General features: G+C 45.6%; 1 protein-coding gene across 3 annotated transcripts; it reads left to right on the top strand.

Annotated features, from left to right (window-relative positions):
* Positions 1–158: 158 nt before the first annotated feature.
* On the top strand, positions 159–23426 carry LOC135921547 (tubulin-folding cofactor B-like). Of its 3 annotated transcripts, none has more exons than XM_065455868.1 (5): positions 159–318; positions 5593–5759; positions 8745–8929; positions 16327–16479; positions 20644–23426. In XM_065455868.1, exons 2-5 carry the CDS (start codon positions 5621–5623, stop codon positions 20932–20934), a joined length of 768 nt encoding a protein of 255 aa, XP_065311940.1. In that variant the 5' UTR covers positions 159–318; positions 5593–5620; the 3' UTR covers positions 20935–23426. The 3 variants fall into 3 exon arrangements, with proteins under 3 accessions (XP_065311940.1, XP_065311939.1, XP_065311938.1); XM_065455867.1 differs by lacking the exon at positions 159–318 and adding an exon at positions 372–566; XM_065455866.1 differs by lacking the exon at positions 159–318 and adding an exon at positions 1533–1600.
* Positions 23427–23964: the final 538 nt, after the last annotated feature.

Below are 23964 nucleotides of genomic sequence, written 5' to 3'. Positions count from 1 at the left end.
TCGATTTGGATCAAAACATTCCTTTACATAATAACGCGTCGTAAAAGCTGTTATTTTAATAAACACACTTTAAGTTTTTATTTACTACAAAAAAAGTATAGCCTAAACTTTTATTCAATTAAAAGTCACAAATTTGGTCTTTCTTACTTGCGCATTTCGCTTGCTTGTAGTTTTGTTTTGTTCCTGTTTTCCGTAGCGTCAGAAGCGGTGGCCCTTTTCTCAACGACGTGAATCAGCTCTGCCTCGCAGGCTTGAGGCTGGACTGAAAGCGTAGTTTCCGGAATCAACAGCGTTATCCCGGGCCCTTAAATCTAACGGGTAAGTGTCAGAACACTCTCTTTACCTAACTACTCACCAGCAATCTGTCCAGAAAAACGTGCCGCGTAGCCGTGAAACGTGACACACAGGTCCCGTTTTAAGTTTCTGCGGAGGGACGCCGCGATGTCAACTCTGCTTCATTACGTATTTCGATTTACGAGAGGCTTTTGACCGGCGTTCCAGGTCTAAAACTAGCAAATGCGATGCCTCGGAGCCTGCTGGCCTCTTCATTTCCCGTGCTTTCTCAGGTTTGACCTGCTGTGTTCTGTCAATGTGTTCCAGGTGCAGACATCGCTTAGCGTCGAATGTACCGCCTATTCAGCCTCTTTATTTGCGTATTTCAGCGTGCCGCCGGCCTTCCTTCCTTCCTTTTCGTATTGACGACGCTCTTATGGCTTCTAATTATAGCGGACTGTCTCTCGAACTACCGGTCTTTGAACCGCTGCCAACGTTTCCCTGATTGCACGATTGCTGGCGGTGTCGTTGGTCCGGAGTCGTCGTTCGTCTTTGCCATCCGCGCTTGAAACACTGCCCAATCTCGGGCGTGCGTGCAGCACGACTTCGTTGTAAGCGTCAGCTGTGCCCGTCGCCACAGCGGCGTGACTTTGACGAAAGTACGCCCGGTTGTCGTGCATGCGAAACTGCCTTATAAGGCGCCGCCGAAGCGGCCACACCTACGCAATTGCTCGGCGTCTCCCAGCGGTCGCGTTGTCATCTGCACGCGACGAACGGACCAGGAAGCAAAAAGGCGCCGCTGTTTAATTGAGTTTGGGTTGTGTAGTGCTGAGATTGACGTTGTCACCGGGACAGCGGGACGTGGATAATCCTATCAGTGAAACTAGCGTGTCGACTCAGTTCTGCCGTCTCTCGTAGACTTGTACTGTGTTTGTTAGCATAACGCAAAAGCAGCGGCAAACTGCCTGTCGTTTTTGATGTTCACTGTGCTTAGGCTTCCTATACTATGTGCAAATAGTTAAGACGGCTTGAATTAATGTGGCGGAAAAAGAAAGAAAAAAAAACACCGAGTACTGGCGATACTGTGATGTATGCCAAAGTAGGTTGGCAGCTGGAACTTTTTTTTTTCTTTCTATTTGCTTTACATTGCTGTTTCATGATAACAAGGGCTTGTAGATTGCTGTGGATCATTCTGTTTGCAGGGCTTTGCAGATCTGTTCAACGTAAGAGAATGCTTGGCATGCAAGTTTTGCATCTGTTTGTTTATGCTTCGTATGCCCAGTGTAATCCCTAAATCAGATGACCGGTTTCTTTGCAGACCATACAGGTAACATCAGATGTTATGCTTAATTCACGTTATATTCCCACATTTTGTAGTTAAGCACTCGTACACTTGGATTTGGGTGCACTTTAAAAGAGCTCCAGATGGCCAAAATTAATCCAGAGCAAAGCCCACTTTGCGGTTTCATTAAACCTACAATGTAACTTTTAAAATTACAAGCCCCGAATTCCTCTGAGGCAGCACAAGCGAAGCTCATGGGAAGTTTTCATCAAGAAACTAGTGAGTCCATATTAGGGCTGTGCTTGTTGAAAAGTGTGTTTATGGTGGCTCTGAATGAACGAACTAGACATATCCGGAATGGTTAAAGTCTTAATTGTGACCTCTCTGCGAGAACCATTGCCCATCGCAGTTGCTACGGCAGCCCTTTAGGGGCACAGTAAGGTCTGTATAAATAATCAGAAGAATAAGAATGGGCTGGGGTGCGTTTGGCAGGCATTCTCAGATCATGAACAGCAGGTTGCCATTATCCCTCAAGAGGAAAGTGTATAATAGCTGCGTCTTACCAGTACTCACCTACGGGGCAGAAACCTGGAGGCTTACGAAAAGGGTTCTACTCAAATTGAGGACGACGCAACGAGCTATGGAAAGAAGAATGATAGGTGTAACGTTAAGGGATAAGAAAAGAGCAGATTGGGTGAGGGAACAAACGCGAGTTAATGACATCTTAGTTGAAATCAAGAAAAAGAAATGGGCATGGGCAGGACATGTAATGAGGACGGAGGATAACCGATGGTCATTAAGCGTTACGGACTGGATCCCAAGGGAAGGGAAGCGTAGCAGGGGGCGGCAGAAAGTTAGGTGGGCGGATGAGATAAAGAAGTTTGCAGGGACGGCATGGCCACAATTAGTACATGACCGGGGTTGTTGGAGAAGTATGGGAGAGGCCTTTGCTCTGCAGTGGGCGTAACCAGGCTGATGATGATGATGATGGTCTGTATTGTTCCATAATTCAGGCTTGTCACTGAAGTTTTTTTCGGTAAATGGAACCTTGATGCAGCACAAAGGAAATGATATGAACAAAACATATGGTTGGGCTAGTTGGTTCAGAGCACCTTGTGATCGTCTCGGTCTCCCAGCATGCCTCTCACATTCTCTGTCACCAATTGCTGGCATGAGCATTCACCTAAGCTGCTTTTGTTCTATGCTGCACTAGGTGTGAAGTTAGCTACATGAGTCACATACATCAACGCTAGGGTTTCTGGAGCCTTGTTGAGCTTTAACATGCTTCTCCTTTTTTCTCCTTTTTTTTATGTGAGTGTAAGGAAAGACAAATGTTCGTATGATTGATTAAATCATTCATTTCATTATGGTTTTGAAATACTCGTACATCATACTACAGTTAGACCTCAATACAGTGAACATGGATATAATGAATTGTTGGGTATAACAAAGTAAATCTGAAAGATTTCATGTCTATATTAGCGTGTAATGAACATACAGTATAATAAAGGTATTTCTGTTTGTATGAAACTTAACAAAACAAGATTTTACCGTATATTGTTTGAGCTTTTATTTTATTTCAGGTTGGCCAGGTATTGGGGTCGCTTCGGGGGCCATATTCTGAAACGATCACTTTCGGTGATCTTATTGCCTTGGCCAAACCTTCGCCGTTGGCACACGCTGATTGGCTGCTTTAGCAAAATTGGATGAGCTGATTGGCTGGTTGAGCACCGTGTAATCCGATTTTGCTCAACCAGCCAATTAGCGCATGCCTGACGGCGATACTATCGCTGAAGTGGATCGTTTCAGAACGCATCCCCAGCTGTGTAGTGGAAGGCAGAAAACATCATTATAGAAACACAACGGATTACCTGTTTGTTCCTTGGATATTTAAATGGCATACTGATATACCCACAGGTGGCATTGAAATTTGACATTAGTCAGGTTCTAATAAAACGAGATAAAATGCAGCAAGAAGTAAGCAAATGTGTTTCCTGTCATTGTGTACAGGCCATATTTCTTTCTACTCGTCAGTGTTGATGATACTATCGCTAATTCAGATTACATTGCAGGGAAGAGGCACCTGTAAATAAATGAATACTAGCCTTGGTGGGCAAACTAATGTGTAACTATGATTTCACAATCTCTTGTAATGGTTGAGCAAAGTCTTCATATGTCCTTATGGCTTGCTTAAAGGGACTGTAAAAACAATTTTTGGAGCCTAAATTATGCACTGCACGTTAAACCTTATGCATCTCACAGCAGTACGGCAAAATTTGAGCGCATTTGGTGCAGCAGTCTGGCAACACTGATGGGTGACGAAATGAAGCGTATTGTGTGAGGTCAATGCACGCAGTATATGCGGGATTTCACTTCCGCATGTGCCGTCTCAGCAGTCAGCCTGAGATGCCTTCTGCAAGCATTCTCTGGTTTGTGCTTTTCCTCGTGCTAATGAAAAAATTGCTGGCACAGTGCAATGGCGATGCCCTTGCTGTGCTGCTTGGTGCCAGAGCTTGTGCAGCAAGGAGAGTCCAGCATGCTGCGCACATGGTTTCGGAATGTTTTGGAGCAGACGACACTGCAGTGGGCCTACACTTGTTGATGGTGTGCAAGCCAGGCCAAAGTAGCATTTATGTTTCGTTAGTAGGGGCTTAAAGGCAGCAATCTCAAAATGAAATTCTTGGTTAAAATATGTGCTGAGAGCCTAGTTTTCTTGCTTGTATGAACATATTGGCCACATTACTCACATTTACAGTAATAAACTGAGATTAGTGGGATGACCATGGCTATGCCCCCTTTAAGGCAGCACTTCTTTTAACCAGGATTCTTAGCCTGAATTGTAGAAAGCTACTTAACCTTAAATGTGCGAAAGCAAGGCTGATGTCACTCAGCACGCAAGTCCTGCTTCTCCTAATCCTGCTTGTCCTTGTCCTGACTGACCTAATAGTTAGCAGTACTTTTCATACCTTGCGATAAGTTCTGTTAGCTGCAACATTTGTTGTTGTTTGAAAGTGGCTTAATAAAAGTTCCATATCTGGTGATAACTTCTGTTGGCAAAAATTTCTGTTGTGCTTTTACACTGACTTAATGGTTGGCAATTTTTGTCATGACTGGCAATAACTCCTGCTAATGGGAAGTTCTGTTTGGCTTTTATTATCTTAAAGCAAGCAAATGAAAAAAAAAAATAATTGTGTCACAGCTAGAGAAAAGGTGGAACCTGTGAACTATGGAGGAATTTCCTTGTCTTCAAAAGTGATCTCTGTTTTCATCCATGCACTTGCTTGGCTGTTTGTGTCTTTGCACTACTAGCGTGGCAGCTAAGTCTTGCCAGTTTTATGGGACATTGCGTTAATTCTGAACATCAACATAGCAGAACCAAGCGGCCAAGTAAACTTCATTAAACATTATAAAAGTACTGTCATGAAATGAACGTCCTGTATTCGGCCGTGCACTGTGTAGCAGCATAACAGACAACCGAAAGAGTTAGAGTGAGTACCAAAACGTCGTAATTGTATTGCCCTCACGTGACCACCTTCTGTGTCACGACAGGTGCACCTGCTGGGAAACTAAGCTGGCTTGTAGAAAAGCTGTTATAGTAAATTATCCAGGACACTGTGAGGCTTGCTACTATTTCTCTCTGATGTTTCAAGGTCCAGGACCTTCATTTAACACACGAAATGAAATGTCCTGGCACAATAATTATAGCATTATGCAAGTCTTACACAAAATTTAGTGTGAAAGCTTGAGCTTGTTGGTGATACATTGAAAAAAAGGACACAGCGAAAAAAAGACAGGGACACGAGAGAGCGACATGCACACAGTGCTGAGTCACTCGCTCGTGTCCCTGTCTTTTTGCGCTGCCTCCTTTTTCCAACAGTTACGCAAAAAGTGCTAACACAAGTAGCACCCCTGCTCTTAGGAGAATATGGCAAATAGCTCAGTGCTTTGGCATGGCATTCATGGCAGGTACAGAAGACATGTTGTCTTTGCCACATTCCTTGCTGTTTTAGTTCTATTAATTTTTCTTCTTTCTCCAGGCAATCCGGGCAACACACAGCGTTCACAATGTCCGAGAGAGGCGATGCTGCGCCGGCCTTTGTCAAGCTGATCGTCAGAACCGAGGGGAGCCAGATCTTCTCGGAGCGCAAGTTTCCTGTCACAAACACAATTCGAGAGATCAAAGAGAAGCTCGAACTCCTCACAGGTGAGTCCACCTTGCTTGTCTAATGAGTGGTCATCCCTGTTCCCTCACAAATAGCATTGTGTTACTGTATGAGGGCATCATTTGAATACAAGATACAAATACATGCAGTTCGCCCTGCTGTTCAAAATACATGCAGTTCGCCCCCCTGTTGTGCTGTTCTAGTCTTGCTCAAGTTATGCAGAAAGAGCATGTTTTATGCTATGGCGGGGTGTGCTTTTAAGGCAAGGATGGAGTAAAGCACACAGATAAACTAACGGGCGCACTCCTGCCATAAAGGAAAGCACCTGCCACAATTCCAATTCGCCTAAGCAGCAGCAGTCGTATTTTGTGGTCCAGATCAAATTTTTGGGGTTAGCAATGGGGGACAGACCAACCGACCGAAGGCATTATGTGAAAACTTGTTCGTGGTCTCTGTAATGGCTGCTGCCATTAAAATCTGCGTGCCTGGTGTGTCCTCCCCTGGCTACGCATGCCCCTGGGGGAAACTGAGAGGTTTGATTTGTTGTTAGTGACAAACAAATGAAGCGAAGTTAAGAATAGGCTAGTGAATCCCTCTATTGAAACTTGCGTTTCTTCAATGAAAACAATTCCTTATCTGTGGATGAAGTTAGCTCCCTTATGTTGCGCTAGGACATTGAATCCAACCAATCAACCAGTCAGGGCCATGTAGAGAGATGCTAAGAGATGCCAAAGTCCCTCTCACACAGGAAGTAACTCAACATAGTTAACTGCTTTGTTAGTTTCATCTGTCCGTAATCCCTATATAGCGTAATGCAGTTGAAAATGAAGTGTAGACGTCGTACATTTATAAACAAGATGAGTTTCGCAGCCACATATTTTGATGTCACATTCTGCATCTGATTGTGGGTCCTATTGCAGACACCGCCTTCTGTTTGTCTGTTTCTTTTTCTTACAGTTTAGAGGCACACTAAAGAGCAGTGTTAAATTGAGCTGCGTTACTAAATTTCCGTGCTACAATGCTATTAAAAAATCCACTATTACCATGAGAGCAGACTATATAGCAGAAAAGACCGTAAAGCAAAAGACTGTTAATTAGGCTACACTGAAGTTCCCACATTACTTCTGTAAGGTCGCAAATTTTGAGTGGCTACTTGGGTCTAAATTCTGTGTCTATTAGTGATGAAGGACTACGTTGCATTTGAAAGGGACCAAAAACCTAACGAGGCCTGACAACTTTTGTATACCCCAGAATAGTCCAAGTAGGATGAAATATTTTGAAATATGTGACGTGACTTTGACGTACTGAAATGAAAGTTTGGTGTTCATTTTTTCTACTGGTAGTCAAACATGTTCTACTGAGTGAACAAAAATAGTTTTTTATAAGAATACTTTGCCAGTTTCAACTGATAGTTTTGCTCATTTGTTGTGTTCCTTTAAACAGATAGTATAGCCGCTTGATTTGGTTTGACTCACAAGGCCTAATATTCGGACACAGCCGCGGCGGAGAGCCACAGACTAATTCTGACCACTTGTTCTTCTTTTTTTTTTTTTGAGCACCCAAAGCACGAAAACTAAGCACTCTTGTATTCCACGGTCACCGAAAATGAGCTGCCATTCAAAGATGCCCGCATGAAACGTGGGTGCAGTATGCCAGACGATGTGCACTTAGTAGGCAACGCGCTGCACAGGAAACATGCAACCGGGGGGATTGTCATTACATGGCTGCAGGTGGTTTGTTTCAGGGAAGTGGCGTTGTTTTTCAGTACGTTGTCCAGTAGATCATTGTACAAACATGCACTCGCACTATGCGTCCATGCATCACATGCTCTGCCACAGTTCTCTCTACTAGAGTTTCCAAAGGCCACTCGGTGTGTATCCCCTGTCCTGTAGCTCGAGAGGGCCAAAACAACTTTTTCTGGGAGAAAGATAAAGAAAGGAGGAATGCATACTTCAGCTAACATTTACTCTGGTATTGCTTCCTTTTTTACTGGCAGCAGTGCGCGTGAACATATGCAAAGTTTTTGGTTGCTGGTTAATGCTCGCTGGGCAGTCCAGTAGCTGGCCATGATGGTAGCAAACCTCACTGACTATGGCGTTCTGCTGCGCTCGAGGTCATGGGTTTTACCTTGGCTACATTTGCAAAGACACTCGTGTACTTGGATTTAGGTGCACGCTAAAGAACCCCAGATGGTCAGAGTTTGGTCGGAGTCCCCCACTATGGCGTACCTCATAATCGGAGCATGGGCTTGGCATGTAATAACGCAGAATTTCATTTTTAGTGCATGCTACCGTTTAGAACGCAACATATTTTCTAGTGTAAAACCCACGCTCGTGTAGGGTCCGACAGCTCCACTTTTGAGTGCAAAAAATTGAAGGGGAAAAAAAGTTTCCCAATGCGTCATGCGCATGCCCTCGTGCTGGTTACTACCATCTGGCGGGAATTAGTTACGCTCGGGTGGACTTCCCCATAGTAGTTGCCAGAGGAATGGCGACCGCGCTGCAGCTGCTTGACATGTGTCAGCCGGCCTTCTAAAGTGTAATTTTAGTGCTGATATTCTGAGTTAGATCATGAGAAGCCCCCCCCCCCCCGGGGAGCATCGCTGCAAGATGTGTGTGCTTGGAGTTTGCGTGCGTGGTGTGCGGTTTCATTCGAAACTGTCATCTAGAGTTCATGGGAATCTCTAACAGTAATGGACAGCACAGAGGACGACTGGTTTTGGGAGGGTGCTGATGAGGCAAGCTCGTCAAACGATGAAAGCAGCAAAAGTGACAGAGACAGCTCCTTTAAAAGCATTCATAGTTGGTTGCCAGTGGTTGCATTATTGTGCATAGCAGTCTGGATGAAGTTTGAGGCTTCAGTGAGTTGCCATAAGCTTGCCCTGTGTAATGCCCGCACACTGTGCAAAATAAAGTGGGCCTTGTACAAGTACTAGTAAATATGCTAGTTATGCTGTATTCCTCCCAGGCACGTACAAAGGTGGTTTGACTGTATGTTGACAAGTTTGTTGCCTTTTCCCTTGACAGGTGCATCTGCCAGCTCTATGAGGCTGGAGCTGCGTGACTCAGGAGATGCAAACATCATCAAGAACCTGACGGACGATGATGGTGCATGTCTCAGTGCGTACCCCATCTGCGACGGCCTCATACTGCACGTTTCCGATCCACTGATGAACACCGATGAATTTAAGGACCTCTCAAAAGTGCCGAAGGTTGGTGCTGCATCTTCGAGGAAAGATCTTCCTCGAGTTTGAATTCCGTGTGTTGAATCGTGCTGTATTGAAGTGCACTGATTACATCCCTCATAATTTGGCAGCATCAGATATTACAAAGGAGCGATTGCTTTCTGTTTTTCTGTTAAAGAGGTGCACACTGTATTGACTATAAATTTGGTCTCTCAGATGAAGGCATAGTTTATGGGCCAATCCGATTTCCCTATTCAAATGCATGCGCATGTACAACCCAGAAATGCTTTGAGACAACTACTGGGCTGATATGAATCAAATTTGTTGCATTTGAGAAAGTCAAATTATAATGACTAAAAAGCAGAAATTTTGTTTAGAGCCTAGAACAATTCACAAAATTTTCTAAAAATGAAGCACAAAGTTTTCAAATCCGTAACATTGCACTGGGAACAGGTATTGCAGTTCTGTAAGCTACATCTGTTGGAGCATCTAAAGGGGACAAATTTGATTTATTAATTTTCTGCCTACTTGAAATTGTTGCAATGTTTATAAGGGTGTTGCTAAAGTCCTATTCACGAATTGGTGGTATATTTTAGAGCAGTATGTAATACCACATTTACTCGATTGTAATGTGCACCTGTTTTCCATGATCAAAAAAAAAAAAACCTCGATTGTAACACACATCTATTTTCTATGACAAAAACAAAATAGTACAATGTCGCGCACTACGTGCTTTCATACAGGAACACTATTTTCTCTCATTTGGAAAAAAACAGATTTATTCCCTATACACTAAAGTTGTGATGATTAAAACCACTAATGGAACCACAAGATTTTCATTGCACCAGTATGAGTCGCGTGGGGCCATAGATATCACTCGTCGCTATCAGTCAACTCCTTATCGCTATCAACAGAACAAAGCATTTCACCCTCGGTGCCGTCCATTGCATTCGAAATCCCACACTTTTTAAAGGCCTTGTTGACCATGGCAAACAGGATCGTGCACCATGCATCTTTCACCCATCCAGCAAAGTCCTGGAGCAAGGCATGCTTCATTTTATTGGCGGGCATGAATTCATGGCAGCCACTGACAGTCCATTCGGTGTAGAGCACCCGGATTCTATCTTTCACTGGCTTGTTCAAGCAAACATCGAGCGGCTGGAGTCGCAATGTCATGCCCCCGGTGTGGGGATGCGCGACCCTCGCGCCTCCCCTGATGTTTTCCCCGCATGGCGCGTCTCCTGTAGTGCGGCTTCGCCGCACACGCGGCGGTCCGAGTGGTACAGGCGCAGTCCGAGAGATGGCGCTAGTGTTGCGCGGCTGCGGGGTTACCCTCGGCGGGAGAGACGAGGCGCGCTCTCTTGGGTTGGAGGCAGGGAGCGAGACGTGCCGCGCCGCACGTGCAGTGGCGCTCTTTCCCGGCGGGTCGGTGCGGCGGCGGGGACGTCTCCCGCGTGCGCGCCACCCATGCTTCTGCGAGACCGCCTCGCGTGGCCGCCTTCGAACGCGCCACGATTCGCGTGACTATACACGCGAACGACCAGGCGTTGGGATCCAGCATGGGGCGAACATATTCGCTCGCTTCCGGTCGCGGTAAGTCGGACTTCTAGATTTGTCGCGCGCCCATCGGCATGTTTTGTGGATAGCAACTCGGCTAGCAGGCATTGATGTATGAAAGGTGCATAAATGCCCTTGTGACTGTTTGCACTACTGTGTTGTCGTTCCTTTGTCCCAAGAGTACGGTGTGAGATATCCCGTATCAGACCCCACACCGGATATCACGACAAGGTCGGTGTTGCATGCAGCCAGCTTGTCCTTGATGCGCTGGTCAAGGTGACACCTTAATGCGTCGAGCACAAGCATCCCACACAGACCCAAACTGCCGCCGGGTCTCTTCTTCGAAACGTTATCAATCCAGTCAACGACCAAGTCCGTGGTCATTTTTATTTGCGCGCACAATCACGGCACTCGGAAACACGATTCCTTTTGGGAGCGCCTTCCATCTGAAGATAAGATACGAGGGCAGCTTGTGCCCATCCGCAGTGCAACAAAGCGTTGCGGTGACTCTAGTTTTTTTGTGGCCGGAAGACAAAACGTGCACTTGCTTTGCCTCCTTCTTTTCAATGGTTGTGGTGGCAAGCATGTCAAAGTAGAGCGGTGTCTGATCGGCATTTCCAATCTGTCCAAAGTGGCAGCCTTTTCTATGGCGCAACTTCAATACATACTGCTGAAAACTGTGCAATTTCTCTTCATATTCTTCGGGCAATTTTCGGCATATCCCTGCCCACCTTTGAAAAGAAAAGCCTTTTCATAAAATTTGATAGCCAGCACCTGCTCACTTTGAAGTCACTCCGCATTAGCCCTTTCTGTAGGGCTAACTGCATCGCCTGTACTTTGAGCAGATCGGTCGTCACAGGCCGCTGTGCTGCTCAGTGTTCTTGCACGTATTCCGTGAGCAGCTCTTCTATCTCAGTGAGGTGGCCCTGCTTTGGTCCACTGAAGCCCTTCCATGTTGCTTTGCTGGCTAAAAAGTTCTGTTTGCACCAGTCCGGTACACAAGTTTCGGGAACTCCGAACGACCGTGATGTGGCCTGATTTCCATCCGTCTCCACGCACATGATAACTTTCCTTTTAAAAGCGGCATCATGGTGAACTCGGCGTGTCTTCGCATTCGGCGCTTCCATGCAGATTGAATAAACGCAGAAAATGGGAAGACAGATGGTAGACTAGGTTACACCAGCGCCTGGTTACACGTACAACATGGAAGAAGCTACGGCAGCTAGGCTAGAAGCGCGTACGAGGCGGCCATTTTTTTAATGCTGATGGCGACATGGTAACGCAGACTTAGGGTCGTACATGATTTAAATGCGCATGCAATTTTTGGACTCGTTTTACTGGAAAAAAAGTGTGCGATAGATTTGAGGAAATACGGTACATTGATTTTATTTGTTTTGTCTTATTAGATGCAGTTTGCAGAACTGTGATGACTTTACTGCTTCGGGCTCTCTCACAATCCACAGCCCGTTGCTCAACCACTCAACAAGTGTGCTTTGTACTGTTGGGTAGGCTGTTGTAGTAGACATCCGTTAAGTCAACTCCTGTTAATTCCATTTATAGATGGCACTACTGCCTACGCAATATGGCGGTGGCCATGGGAAAAAAAGGTCTATACTCTTCTCCGAGACAAAACGGTCGTTATTTTGATTGTGAAATTAGTTTTCGCTGGATAACTTGAACTTGTCCGATCATCACGCACGTGCCCGACCCCAACGATGACCTCAGTGATGACTCCAGTAGCCGCAGCACCCATCTTGACGGCACTTGGGGTACAGTGTGTGGAGACGCTCGACTTGCTCGCCTCCCCCCTCCCCTCTGATGTTGTTTTCCCCGCATAACTCGGTCTCCTGGAACAGGCACAGCGGCGGTAGTCGGTGGTTGTGCAGTACTGCAAGAGACGGTGCGAGTGTTCTGCTTTTAACATCACTTTTAACTCGGGTGCACGAGAAACTAGCCTCCTCCTCATTGGCTGTGGGAACTCTGCTTGCACGGACAGACTGCATGCATGCTCGACAAGGTGCTTCGCGGAACCGTTCCGCTTGCGCCTTCTCGTTCGCCCGGCCTCACCCGTAAATGACTTGGGCAGTGGTGTCTGGTAGGGGTGAACACTACTTGCTCGATATCCTTGCGTGGTGAATTGGACTCCTTGATTTGTCAGGGCTTATCAGCAGGTTCCAATTGTGGTAATTTGACTGGCAAGCTTACCTTATAAAAGGCGGACAAAATGCCACTTCTGTTTGTTTCCATGCTTGTGTTGTCATTCCTTTGTTCCATGGTCACACCTCGGACCCCATAACTCACTGCCTCGAACACATGTCATCTCCGGTCGAAAATGCCCATTCTCGACCTGCCCCAGCATTTAAAGCGAGAACAGTAGTTCGTAATGAATTGCCGTCGAAATCCTCCGACATCAAAATTCTCGTGACTACGAAATATTTTCTTATTCCTGGCGAGCGCCCATAGGATTTAATGCATTTCGCACCTCTCAACAACAAAATGTCGCTGTACTACAATCCCACAGTAACGAAATTTGCCGGAACGTAACCCCGCTCGTTACCTACTCGAGCAAGGTTAGCAGGCTCCAATATGTGCTCAAATGTGATTGCTTTTGCACTAAAAATTCTGTTGTTTACCATTTGTGCTTACAAAAAACAACTAAGTGCCAGAAGCGATCATGTGCGCTGAAAACACGTCATGGCTGCCATCTTGTTTGTTGACCGCCCGTTTGAAGTGACACGCATGTTACTACCAACTTGTGACGATGGTTTTTGCTCACCCTACGATCCAACAAGGCTGATTCTTGGGCTAGTTGGTACGGTCCCTTTGATTCGCCTGCACCACTGTGAACCAGTTCTGAGTGGTTCACGAGAAGTTCAGAAATTGCGCAGCTTGATTTTTTTCGGTGCAGACACGGTGCAGGTGTTTTGTTTCTCTCAACTTATTTGCATGGAGTGCGTAAGCTTGACAAGTCACTGTCGGTATGTTTGGCTCCTGAGGCTTAACTACACCCGCGCTTGCGTAGACGCAGCAGACTCGCATAAGTGAGGCTTTAACGGCGCTTGAACATGCGCGCTGTGTCATCTGCTGTGCGGCTGTTTGCACCAATAGCAGGGAGACAATGGGGAGACGACACTGGCACCGACAATGGTGACACAGGCACCGACAATCGTGAACCAGCCCTGCACTTTTCTTGAACCTTTCGAAACGAACGGCATGGTTCAGAGGGCGCCATCGCTGTGCCACTGAAACAAATGGCAGTGAGCAGTACCTTGTGAACTGCTTCAGGGGGCGCAGGCAAATGGAACGTACCTCTAGTGCAGTGCATAAAGTGCACCTCGGTGAGAAAAATGCGGCAAGAACAAGGCCATCCATGTCCCACCGATGTGGAATTGTTTATGGTGCTTGAGATGGTGGTCACAGCATAGAGTGCCACGCATCACGCCGTAAACAAAGGATCGGCCGGGAATATGCACCTCTTGCTACAAGAATGGTGGTTTTGGTGCCACCCGATAGGCATTGCGTGCGGATTCGGCGCCGTACGTAGATTTGCACGAAGGGGCCATAATTTTGATTGATTGCCTTTGGGTATACGAGATTAGATCACTTTCGCGCTCCGCACAGGACGCGTCAGCACCTACGGGTGACAGTGTGCGCTGGATAAATGCTGCTGCATGCATAGAGCGGCATTGCTCTGCATCCAGTGCGGAGGTATGCAAAATATGTCAAAAGTGATCGTGTCTCTGAAAACAGTTGGCCGAGAATACTGCTCCAGGGTAGTGCTGCCACGGCTGATTGACGCATGTAGCGTACTTTGCGCTGTTAGCAATGAGGTTCTATGTCCTTGCAAAAGTAGGCTAATGGAAGTTCGACAGTAAAGTTTCTTTCTGCGATGCATTGCCTATCTGCGCTGTCTCATCTCACTTTGCAACAACGAATTTCTTGCAAAAGCAAACTTTCTCGCGTTTCCCGCCGATTTCGTTATTGTGAGGTTCAACTATATTACAGTAGTGAGCCGATTCTATTGAACTCCTGTTTTGCTTTTGTTTTTTGAAAGAATTCGCCCGAAAATTGCTGGGGCAGTTCAATGAGATACTAAAACAAAAAGCAAAACCTGCATTCAAAACATCCTACCATCAGAGCCAGCCCAGCCAGTGTCATCACTGTTGCCATGAGAAGATAGCGACCATGGATGGCAACAGATTGAGTTCAGTTCAGTTCAGTTTATTGTCCTTAAAGACCCCCGGAGGGGGTATTACATAAGGGGTGGGTTTACCATAAGTTCCACGTTTGGTACACTTCATAAGTTATATTCAAAGTGATCAATCACACGCTGTAGGAATGAAGACAGGCAAGTGATGCTAACAATGTCAGCAGGAAGGCCGTTCCAGTCTTTAGCTCCTCGAGGAATGAATGAGGCGAAAAAATGAGTGGTTCGGGCACGTGGCCGTGCGACTTGCTGCGGATGACTGGTGCGGTGAGAGATGCTGCAGGAACGATGTATGGCGCATGATGAAGGGTACTGAAAAAGAACTTGTGATAGAGCTCAAGACTAGCAAGTTCTCGCTTGACTAGTTCTCGCATAGCATGATGGCTACAACGTGCCACTTTCAGTCTGATTATGAAAGCACATTCAAACGATAACTTATTTGACTTGAGCGGCTACAAGTTGCGTCGCGTGTTCTTGGCGCTCCGGAGCATTGCAGGACGAACTAGCGAAGTGGTTAGTCTAGGTGTGGGCCACCATATTGTTAGGGATTGTTGCAGAGTCGTTTAATAAATGCAGGATATCAAACACACTATGAAGCGTACGGGCAACATATGATTTTTCACACACGGCGGTAAAGTGCTGGCTGAGGCTGATGATGATGAACATCAAGTAAATAAAGTTTGCTGGTTTTGTCTGTTTCTTATTGCCAGAATCAGAGGTATGCTACACTTTTCCTGCGAAAAAATCGGGTGCGCGTTCAATTTCTAATTTGTTTCGAATTGCTAATGTTATTTTCAAAAGGATGTTGGTTTTCTTCTTTTAACCAGTAAAAAGTGAGTACTTGTCTGATTTGGCAATGTGTTTGAGGCGAAGTGAATACTGCCATATTAACCAGCTGTGTGTCTGTGCTTTTCTGCCTCTTGTATTAGACTAATTTCAACGGTCCTGTCAGAATTGAAATAACCCTTTGACGAATGTTGCCTACAAGTAACACATCAGAAAAATAATTTTTTCTTGCCGAGTTACGGTATTGAGTGCAAAGTTTGTGACTAAGTATCTCCAGCCAACACTGAATGACAGGCAGCAAGCATTATTTGTTGGTTTAGAGCAGAAACGTATGATGCTGTAGAAGTTTGGCGCAGTCAGAGGAGAGAGACCAATGCAACATCTCCGGCTGCCGTGGTGTGACACATGTGACGACAGCTATCTGTACAAATTCCAAACAAAACCTTGGTGGCTTTGGGTGAAGCCCACTTCGTTTTCTGCCCTTATTTGCTGAAAAAGGTTTCAAAAGATATTTTTTTTTTCATTGATGATTTCTATTCTTGATGTGTTTTGCACATTTAGATAAAAATGAAACATTTCTTTTGGGTATTTTATGTGATGTCAGTACAAGGGTAAACAACAAATAACTTTCTTGAAGTGTTCGGCTATTCTCTTACACCACAAATCACCTTCGGCGGTTACTGCACGTTTGGTACTGTAGAAGCATTCTAATAAAGCACAGCACTGCTGAATGTGTCGCAAGAAATCAAGCCACGACGTGCAAGAACAAAGAGCAATTGCACTGCTGTTGTTAAAAGTTTAACGGCAGTAATGAGATCATGGTCGTGGCACATAAAACCCCAGAATTATTATTATTTTCTTCTGCCATCTACAGGTGCAGCTTTCCGAGGAGGCCTACAATCGACGCAACAACACAGCACGAGCGTTCCTGCAGAAGAATGGGCTCGGCCGTTACAACGAGGATGCACAGGAAATGGCTCGCAAGTTGGAAGAAGAGAAAGCGCGCAAACAGAAGGAAATATTCAAGGTGATTAGTTGCTCCATCACTTGATTAGAAGTTATGGACAGACAGTGAAGCTTGAAAAGGAAGTTGGGGATAGCTTCCTTTCCAAGACATTTGTGGATTTTGTTTGCAATCAGTTTGGGGCTTTTGCAAGGTTTGCCTTGTATGTTTGTTTGTACACTGCTTGCCATGGTCTTGCTAGATGAGCTCAGTGCAGCTTTGGCAGGTCGGATCATTGTGCTGTGTTTCATGTCTGAACGATAAATTACAGTCACCAGCTGACAAGACGGGCATGCCAGATTATTCAGACAGCTTGGCGGCATCGCAACAGGTCCCATAGACTTAGTATATAAGGATAGCCGAAATTCCGAACACCTCACGGCGTGCCGTTTAACCCTTTACTGCAAAATTGTTTGTTTCCCCAAAATATTATTCTTGTAGTTGTAGGGAAGCATAACAGTAGCTGTATTCCCATGGAAACGAAGTTTAGCGAATTTCTGCGGTTTGAATTTGCAGAAAAAAGGTATGTTGCATATTTGCAACAACGTGCAGTTAAAGAAGTTGAAGGGGAAAGATCGACTTAGTGCAATTCATACTCAGATGTTTATTTGCACGTGAAAATCATTGGTGCACCTATGATTTAGTGTGGAACAAAAAGAGGCAATTGTACTTGCTTGTGCAGCAAAGTTGGTTCCCAGATTTCGTGCAGTACGTCATGTAGATTCCCGTGCAGCCAGGAAACAATTACAGTGTGTTTGTGTTATTGTCAAAATTGACAACATAGAAGCACAGACATTAGGCTGTGCCTGTGATGATGCGACATGGCAGCATGCGGATGCACCACATCCCTCTGAAAAAAAAAGGGGGGGGGGGGGGCAAATTTTAGACCTTCATCTGGGCAACACCGTAAGTGATGGGCACAGGCTGCAGTGCACCTATTTATTTTTTTTATTTATTAATACTGCAATCCCCGTATCGAGATTATAGCAGGGTGGGAAAAATAACCCTTTGAGGGTCGAATTGTTTTGAAGAAAACATTCCCAGGGGGTCAAATTATTTTATTGCGGATCTTGAATGTCCAAGATGTATAAAGTCGGGAATAAATAGTAAAAAAAATTAGGAACAGTATTTTGGTGTCGGCATCACTCAGAACTGCAAAATGTTCAATAGTATTTCAGAGTGTGGTATCCTTGAAACACGAGTCCCCGAACAGCCGCAGAGAGCGAGAATACCTCATGAGCGGCGGTGATAAACGAGCTAAGAGCAGTGCCAATCAAGATAGAAATCAACTTCCGCCGCCCCTGCGATAGCGTGCCGACAAAGATAAAAATCATGTTTCGCGCGCCTCCGTTGCAGCGGAACCGAAACCGCGTTGCCGCTGAAAGCGAGAATACCTCGCGAGCGGCGTTATAAACAAGCTAAGAGCAGCGCCAATCAAGATAGAAATCAACTTCCACAGCATCTGCAAGAGAGTGCCGACAAAGAGAAAAATTACGTTTCGCGCGCCTCCGTTGCGATCACGCGGCGAAACCGAAACCGCAAAAGGGGTGTTGCCGCAGTCTGCGCGACGACGCGCTGAAGCTAGAAGTCAGTTATGTTTATCTCCCCAAGAAGGTAGCACGAATTTCAAACGCTTCTTGTAAGTCCTAAGAGGTGGCAGCACCTCCCAGTAAGCGTGCATCGTCATTATGGCGCGAAATTTCAAACGGAGGGTCGAAACCGTACCCGTACGGCAAAGACCTTGCGGGACAGAAAACCGCCGACGTACATGTACGGCAAAAACCTTCAAAGGGTTAAGCAGTTTCACAAAAATGGCAAAATGTATACAAAAGAAATAAGGGTGCAGGTTGAAGCTCTGCAGCCAGCATCAGGAATACATTTGAACAAGATATCAAACAGTAAAAAAAAAAAAATATACACAATAGAACAGTAAAGTGATGAAATGCAGTAACACAGACTAGGCAATATGTTGAGCAAATAACGTCAGTGACGGTTGGAACACTTCATTGTTAGTGAGGTTATTTCAATCGGTAATAGTTCGTGGAAGAGTTCGTGAAAGGCGATTAGTGAGGTGTTAGTGAGGTTATTCCAATCGGAATAGTTCGTCAAAGGCGATTCCACCGTGAATTGCCACCTCTGCGCAAAAGTCTAGTGTCATTGAGCTAGTGGTCTAGTATAGAGAGTCGCGTACATCTGCCGCCAGTATGAAAGGAAACACTGTTCAAACAGCTGTTCTTGCAAGAACCTCGCTCACCGCCATCTTTTATGTTCTTCTCCTATTGAAGGACCCCGCTCATGGAACTTTTCTTCGTTCCTTGCACACACAAGGAAAATTACCAGTTCTCAGCTTGAATACTTTTCGTATTGGCAGAGAGTGTACATTGTGGGGTCTTAAGCGTTCTTAAGAACAACGGACGCAGTACACAGTAGCGGAAAAACAAATAAAAGGTCATTTATTGCACTTTCGATACAATAAGCAAGTTAGCCTAACTACAACGAATGTAACATGCAAATGCTACTCGCAACGTAAAGATACCTGGCGAATGCGTTCACCCCGTGCCAGGCGCCAACGTTTATGGCCGTATTCATGCGAATTCAGACCCGCTTGAGTGATCGGGAAGGCCTCTGCAGGTAAGTCTTGCCGAGCACATTCTCGAGCTCGCGGTAATTCCTCGGGCGACGAGGTCCTACAGCCGAAGAGGAGGAAGCTAGTTCCTCTTGCGCCAGAGTCTCCACATCGTCATGTGGTGCTAGTGTCAGAACACTAGCATCATTACTCATGCTACTCCTCAACTACACCGACCACTGGCGTTGCACGTGTTACAGGAGAAAGGCAGAGTCCAGGAGGTGCGAGAGCCAGGTGGGGAAAACGTCGGGGGATGCGAGATAGTCGAGCGCCCCCACAGCATCTGGCATTATAAGTGCCACACAAACAAGCTGGGAAGTGGCTGCCGACCTGGGAATGGCGCTGTGCGAAGTTGGGGAATCCCAGTGCCTGTAGCCTAGGTACCGAGTTGCAGCCTTCTAGGGGCGTTAAAGAGCAAAATAAATTGAGCTGCATTAGTAAGTGACCCTTCTACGATGCCAATAAAAAAGAACCACTCTGAGGGCAGGCTTGGTAAGACAAGAAAAAAAAAAAAGGCGCAACGACGAAAGATGGGTAGTGCAATGCCGTGCCCAAGTTTCCACGTCAGCTCTCCATGACGTCATGGGTTGTGAGAGTACCTGCTCAGGCCTAGTTATAATCTTTTGTCGCTAATGGTGGACTACACTGTATTCCAAGAGACGAAGATAAAAAAGCAGCGTGTGTTAAGAACTTTTGTGAAGCCGAAATGACCCAAATGTTAGAATATACCTTGAGATCTGTGGTGTCACACTGATTAACCAGCGACATGGTTTCAGTGCTAACTTCTTTTCCTTGTTAAACTTTCATGCAAGCTTCTGCTGTTGTTATCAACATTGTCATAATGTCATGACGAAGAGCAATATATGCTGATGTGGTGTGACAAGAAGGCTAGTTACAATGACATTGGCCATTAAAAAAAGAAAGAAAGAATGTTGGGTATAGTTCCTTCTGGCTGGGTTCTTATGTGGCAGCCACAGTGATAGGAGCAATGACATGCATCAGGTTGTCATGACACCTCAAGGCTATGTTGAATTGTGAGGCGCACTTGTGGCAACAGGCACAAAGCAGGACAAAACAGATCAGTTCTGTGGAATCCCACGAGGTGGAGGCACGTTCATGAGTGGAAAGACATTGTCATCCACTGAACTTGTAGCATACCTATACGAGTTTCTCAGAAAGAAAGTGTTGCAGAAAAATTCATTCTGGTCCAGGAGTTAAACCCTAGACCCTCTCAGCCAAGCAGGTGGTTGGTACAGTGTAGAGCAAGGCTGAATTCATTGACCTCTTGAAGCGCGGGGCCACTGAACATGGCAGATCAGTTCTACGGGAGTGCACAAGTGGTCAGAAACTTGCGAAAGGAAAATTTTTCACGCACCCGATTTGTAGCGCAAAGATACAAAGGAAACCCGACTGGGTGTCTTTCGTGATTTCGTGCTGCATAGCCTGGTGGATGACAATTTTCTCTTTCATAAAAGAGTGCAACGCTACCTCGACAGCCATCTTCGATTATTTCTGCACTCAATTTTTATGTTTGCCTTCGAAACACTTCCTTCTCTGCGCAGGTCATTCACGTTGGGAATCGTTGTGAAGTGGTCGGCATAGCCGGCCAGCCAAGGCGGCGTGGGACTGTCGCCTATGTCGGCGAGGTCGACTTCAAGCCGGGCGTCTGGGTCGGCGTCCGCTATGACCTTCCGTTGGGCAAGAATGACGGCAGCGTTGCGGGGAAGCGTTACTTCGAGTGCCCCCCCAAGTACGGCGGTTTCGTGCGCCCCTCTGACCTCATGCTCGGAAACTTCCTGCCCGAGGGCGACTGCACCGATGGCGGCGACATAGACCCCGATGAAGAACTGTAGTGGAAAGCACCACGTAGTTCACACGCGCCTTTTTGCTTGTAGTCTGTTTTTACACTACTTTGTAAATTTTTTTGAACGGGATTTTCCATTTCTGCTCACTCTATTGCGCATAGTATGCGTCAGGTTTGAGGAGGGCAAGAAACTCACCAGGGAGAATAACTGCAGAGTTACACGAAGGTTCGTTTTGTTTAGAGCAAGGCACTACTGCTGTAAAAGAGGTGGGAGGACTTGGCCAGTCCGTTTCAAACAAAGTGAATCTTGGATGAAATTTCATGTTTTTAAAAGAAAAGATGCTCATTGAACTAGGTGACCAGTGCTTTTGTGCTTTCAGAGCCAGTGGCTGTTACAAAATAAGGAGTTTTAGGGTAGCTGGTGAGCACAGCGTTGTAGGAATGAAGCTGTTCCCTTTTATGAATTGTTAATAATATTATTAATATTACTTTAATCGATTGTGGCGTAAGCAAGAAAAAAGAAAAGTAACTTCAGAAGCACGGAATTGCGCTGTTGCGCTTAAACGTGGAGGCTGTTCTGCTGAACCTGTTGTGGAACCTGCTTCACACTTTTCACAGTTAACAGCGCAGGTGATTGATCAAGTTTTCTGCAGCATAAACTAGGGAGGTGAAGCGATGCACTTCTAACCCAATCTTGATATTGCAGGAGTTCAACGTTTGTATATTTAATTAGAAAAATGTATTCCAATATTGCTCCTAATGGAGCTGTCAATCAGTTATAAGACTCGTCTGTATGCTTTAATGCAAGACTTCGGAGGAAGGTTTAGCGTGCGGCCAACTCAGATTTCACTATTCTAATGCTACAGGTGAAATGCAGAGATGTTTTAATTACGCAACTGCTTAACCGATGTAAATGAAATTTTCGCACTTTAGAGAGCCATATTCTGCCAGTTGGAATTAGAATTGTGCTTCACGGCCTCAGATATCTTGCAGGGACTGCAGAAAATTAGTAAATTTCAACAAAATTGAGGCGCGAAGCTTACAACTCTGTCTGCAACAGAAATAAAAAAAGAATGTTCCTCTTAAGCTGCTATGAGCACTTGAATACTAATGAAGTGTGATGGAGTACCTGTGGTGGTATAGTTGAACCTTGATATAATGAGTATAGATATATGAATGTTTAAATATAACAAAGTAAATCTAAAATTGGTTTAGCCATGCTTCATATTGGTTTGTATTTTGGTACTTTAATGAAACTGAAAATGTGGAATCCAAGATAGCATTGGTTACAGCAAAGCAGATATTCATTCACTCAGCACCTCAATGTATGTGTTTTGGTAGCGAAAATGTCAAATACATAGTTGGCAAGAGCGCCTTGAAACGGTACATTCCGTACGCGCATGCATGTTTTGGCCAATGGCTTGGCCTCGCCGGCCCAATGTGCTGATCCTGTGCGACCACACCGATCGCACGGCATTGTAAAGCAAGTTTCTAATTTAGCTTTGTTGGCATGACTCGTATCTGCACGGCAAGCCATTGACGATCTTCTGTCTAAATTGGCAGGAGGCCCTTTGATGGCCTGTCAGAGGCGCCGTGCTTTCATTCTTTTGCATGGACCTAATGGCAATTTTTTTATGCCGATACCAGTGGATGCGTTTATAACGAATGTCGGATATAACGAAATATTTCTGTGTCACACACGAATTTGTTGAGAATCGAGTGTCAATTTGCTCTGATGTAGCAAAGTGACCTTTCAAGATAGCTGAATTCCAAAGTGATTGGCTTGTAACGGCCCACTCGAATGGACACTCTTTATGGCCTGGCACAATCGGCGACTGCTGGAATTGTTTAGCCGCTGTGATTGTCACTACGCTTGCACTCGTTAAGTTTTCATTTTTGAGCACATCTTAGGTTTGTTACTGGACTTCTGTAAATTGACTCCTTTTTTTTTTTGACCGATTACACTGCAGATTTCTCACTGTTATGTGCATCTCTTGTACGAGCTTGTTGCCGTCGTACGTTGCACTTGTGTAGGTTTGCGTGATGAAAGCGCTCGATTTACCGTAGAGTTTCATACAAATGCTACACGTACAATAGCCTGGTGCTGCGACTGTTTGTGAGCGCGGCGGTGAGGCAAGGCATGCACACTTTAATCAGTTTCATACGATTACTAGAGGGAAATGTGGCGCTCTAGTGTATACGGGAGCTGCATGCAGGACAGTTAAGCCAGCGTGGGAGAATGACGATTGGTACGTGAATTTGCCTAAACATCGTTCTTCTGGCTTTAAACAGCTTCATAGCTTTGCAACCTGATCATTTTCAAGAAATACTGCATTATGAATAACTAAGCAAACATTAAAATTGTCTGAGGGCAGGATTTGAACACCGGACCTCTAGCACAGAAGTCCGATATTGAGAGCATTACGCCACAGACGCATGGACAAGTGGAACCATTGACGAGTGCCAGTTTTCTTCATTCGTGCTGACATTGTACAAAACCACTCGCACTGACAGTGTAAAGAATTTTTTTTTTCACAGAGATGGTGTTTATCTGATGTACGTGTATGAATGAGCTGTATGTGTGGTCTCGTATGGGGGTATCTAGGCTGGCTAATGTCTGTAAAGTGAACAAAAAAAGATGGTGGCGCTGCATGGTCTTGTAGGGGGTAAGGGTATCTGGGCTGGCTAATGCCCATAAAGTGAACAAAAAAGATTGCGGCGCAAGCATCGTATAGAACGAACGATAGCGCAGGCAAAGAAAGAAAGAATGCGCGATTTCACCACGCGCCGCACCTGCAGAGTGGGGGAGTGCACCCGCGCTGGCCGGCATTGCTGCCGGCTCAGTCTGCTATCGTATGCCCTCAATACGACGGCACGGCTGTTGTGGGGGGAAAACGCGGGGATGTGCACTGCGGTGTGCAAGAACCGGATTGTGCATTGCAGAGGTAAACCACCGCAACAGTTGCAACTCCCAACAAAAATGAGAAAAGAGGGAAGACCATGCATTGCGCGCATGGTCGAAGAATAAGCCGAGTACAAAGAGAGGCATCAGCAGCAGAGACACGACTATAACCAACGG

This window comes from Dermacentor albipictus, chromosome 7 (genome assembly GCF_038994185.2).
Source record: "Dermacentor albipictus isolate Rhodes 1998 colony chromosome 7, USDA_Dalb.pri_finalv2, whole genome shotgun sequence".
Lineage (NCBI taxonomy): Eukaryota > Metazoa > Arthropoda > Arachnida > Ixodida > Ixodidae > Dermacentor > Dermacentor albipictus.
This window is presented reverse-complemented; position numbering and strand designations above follow the sequence as displayed.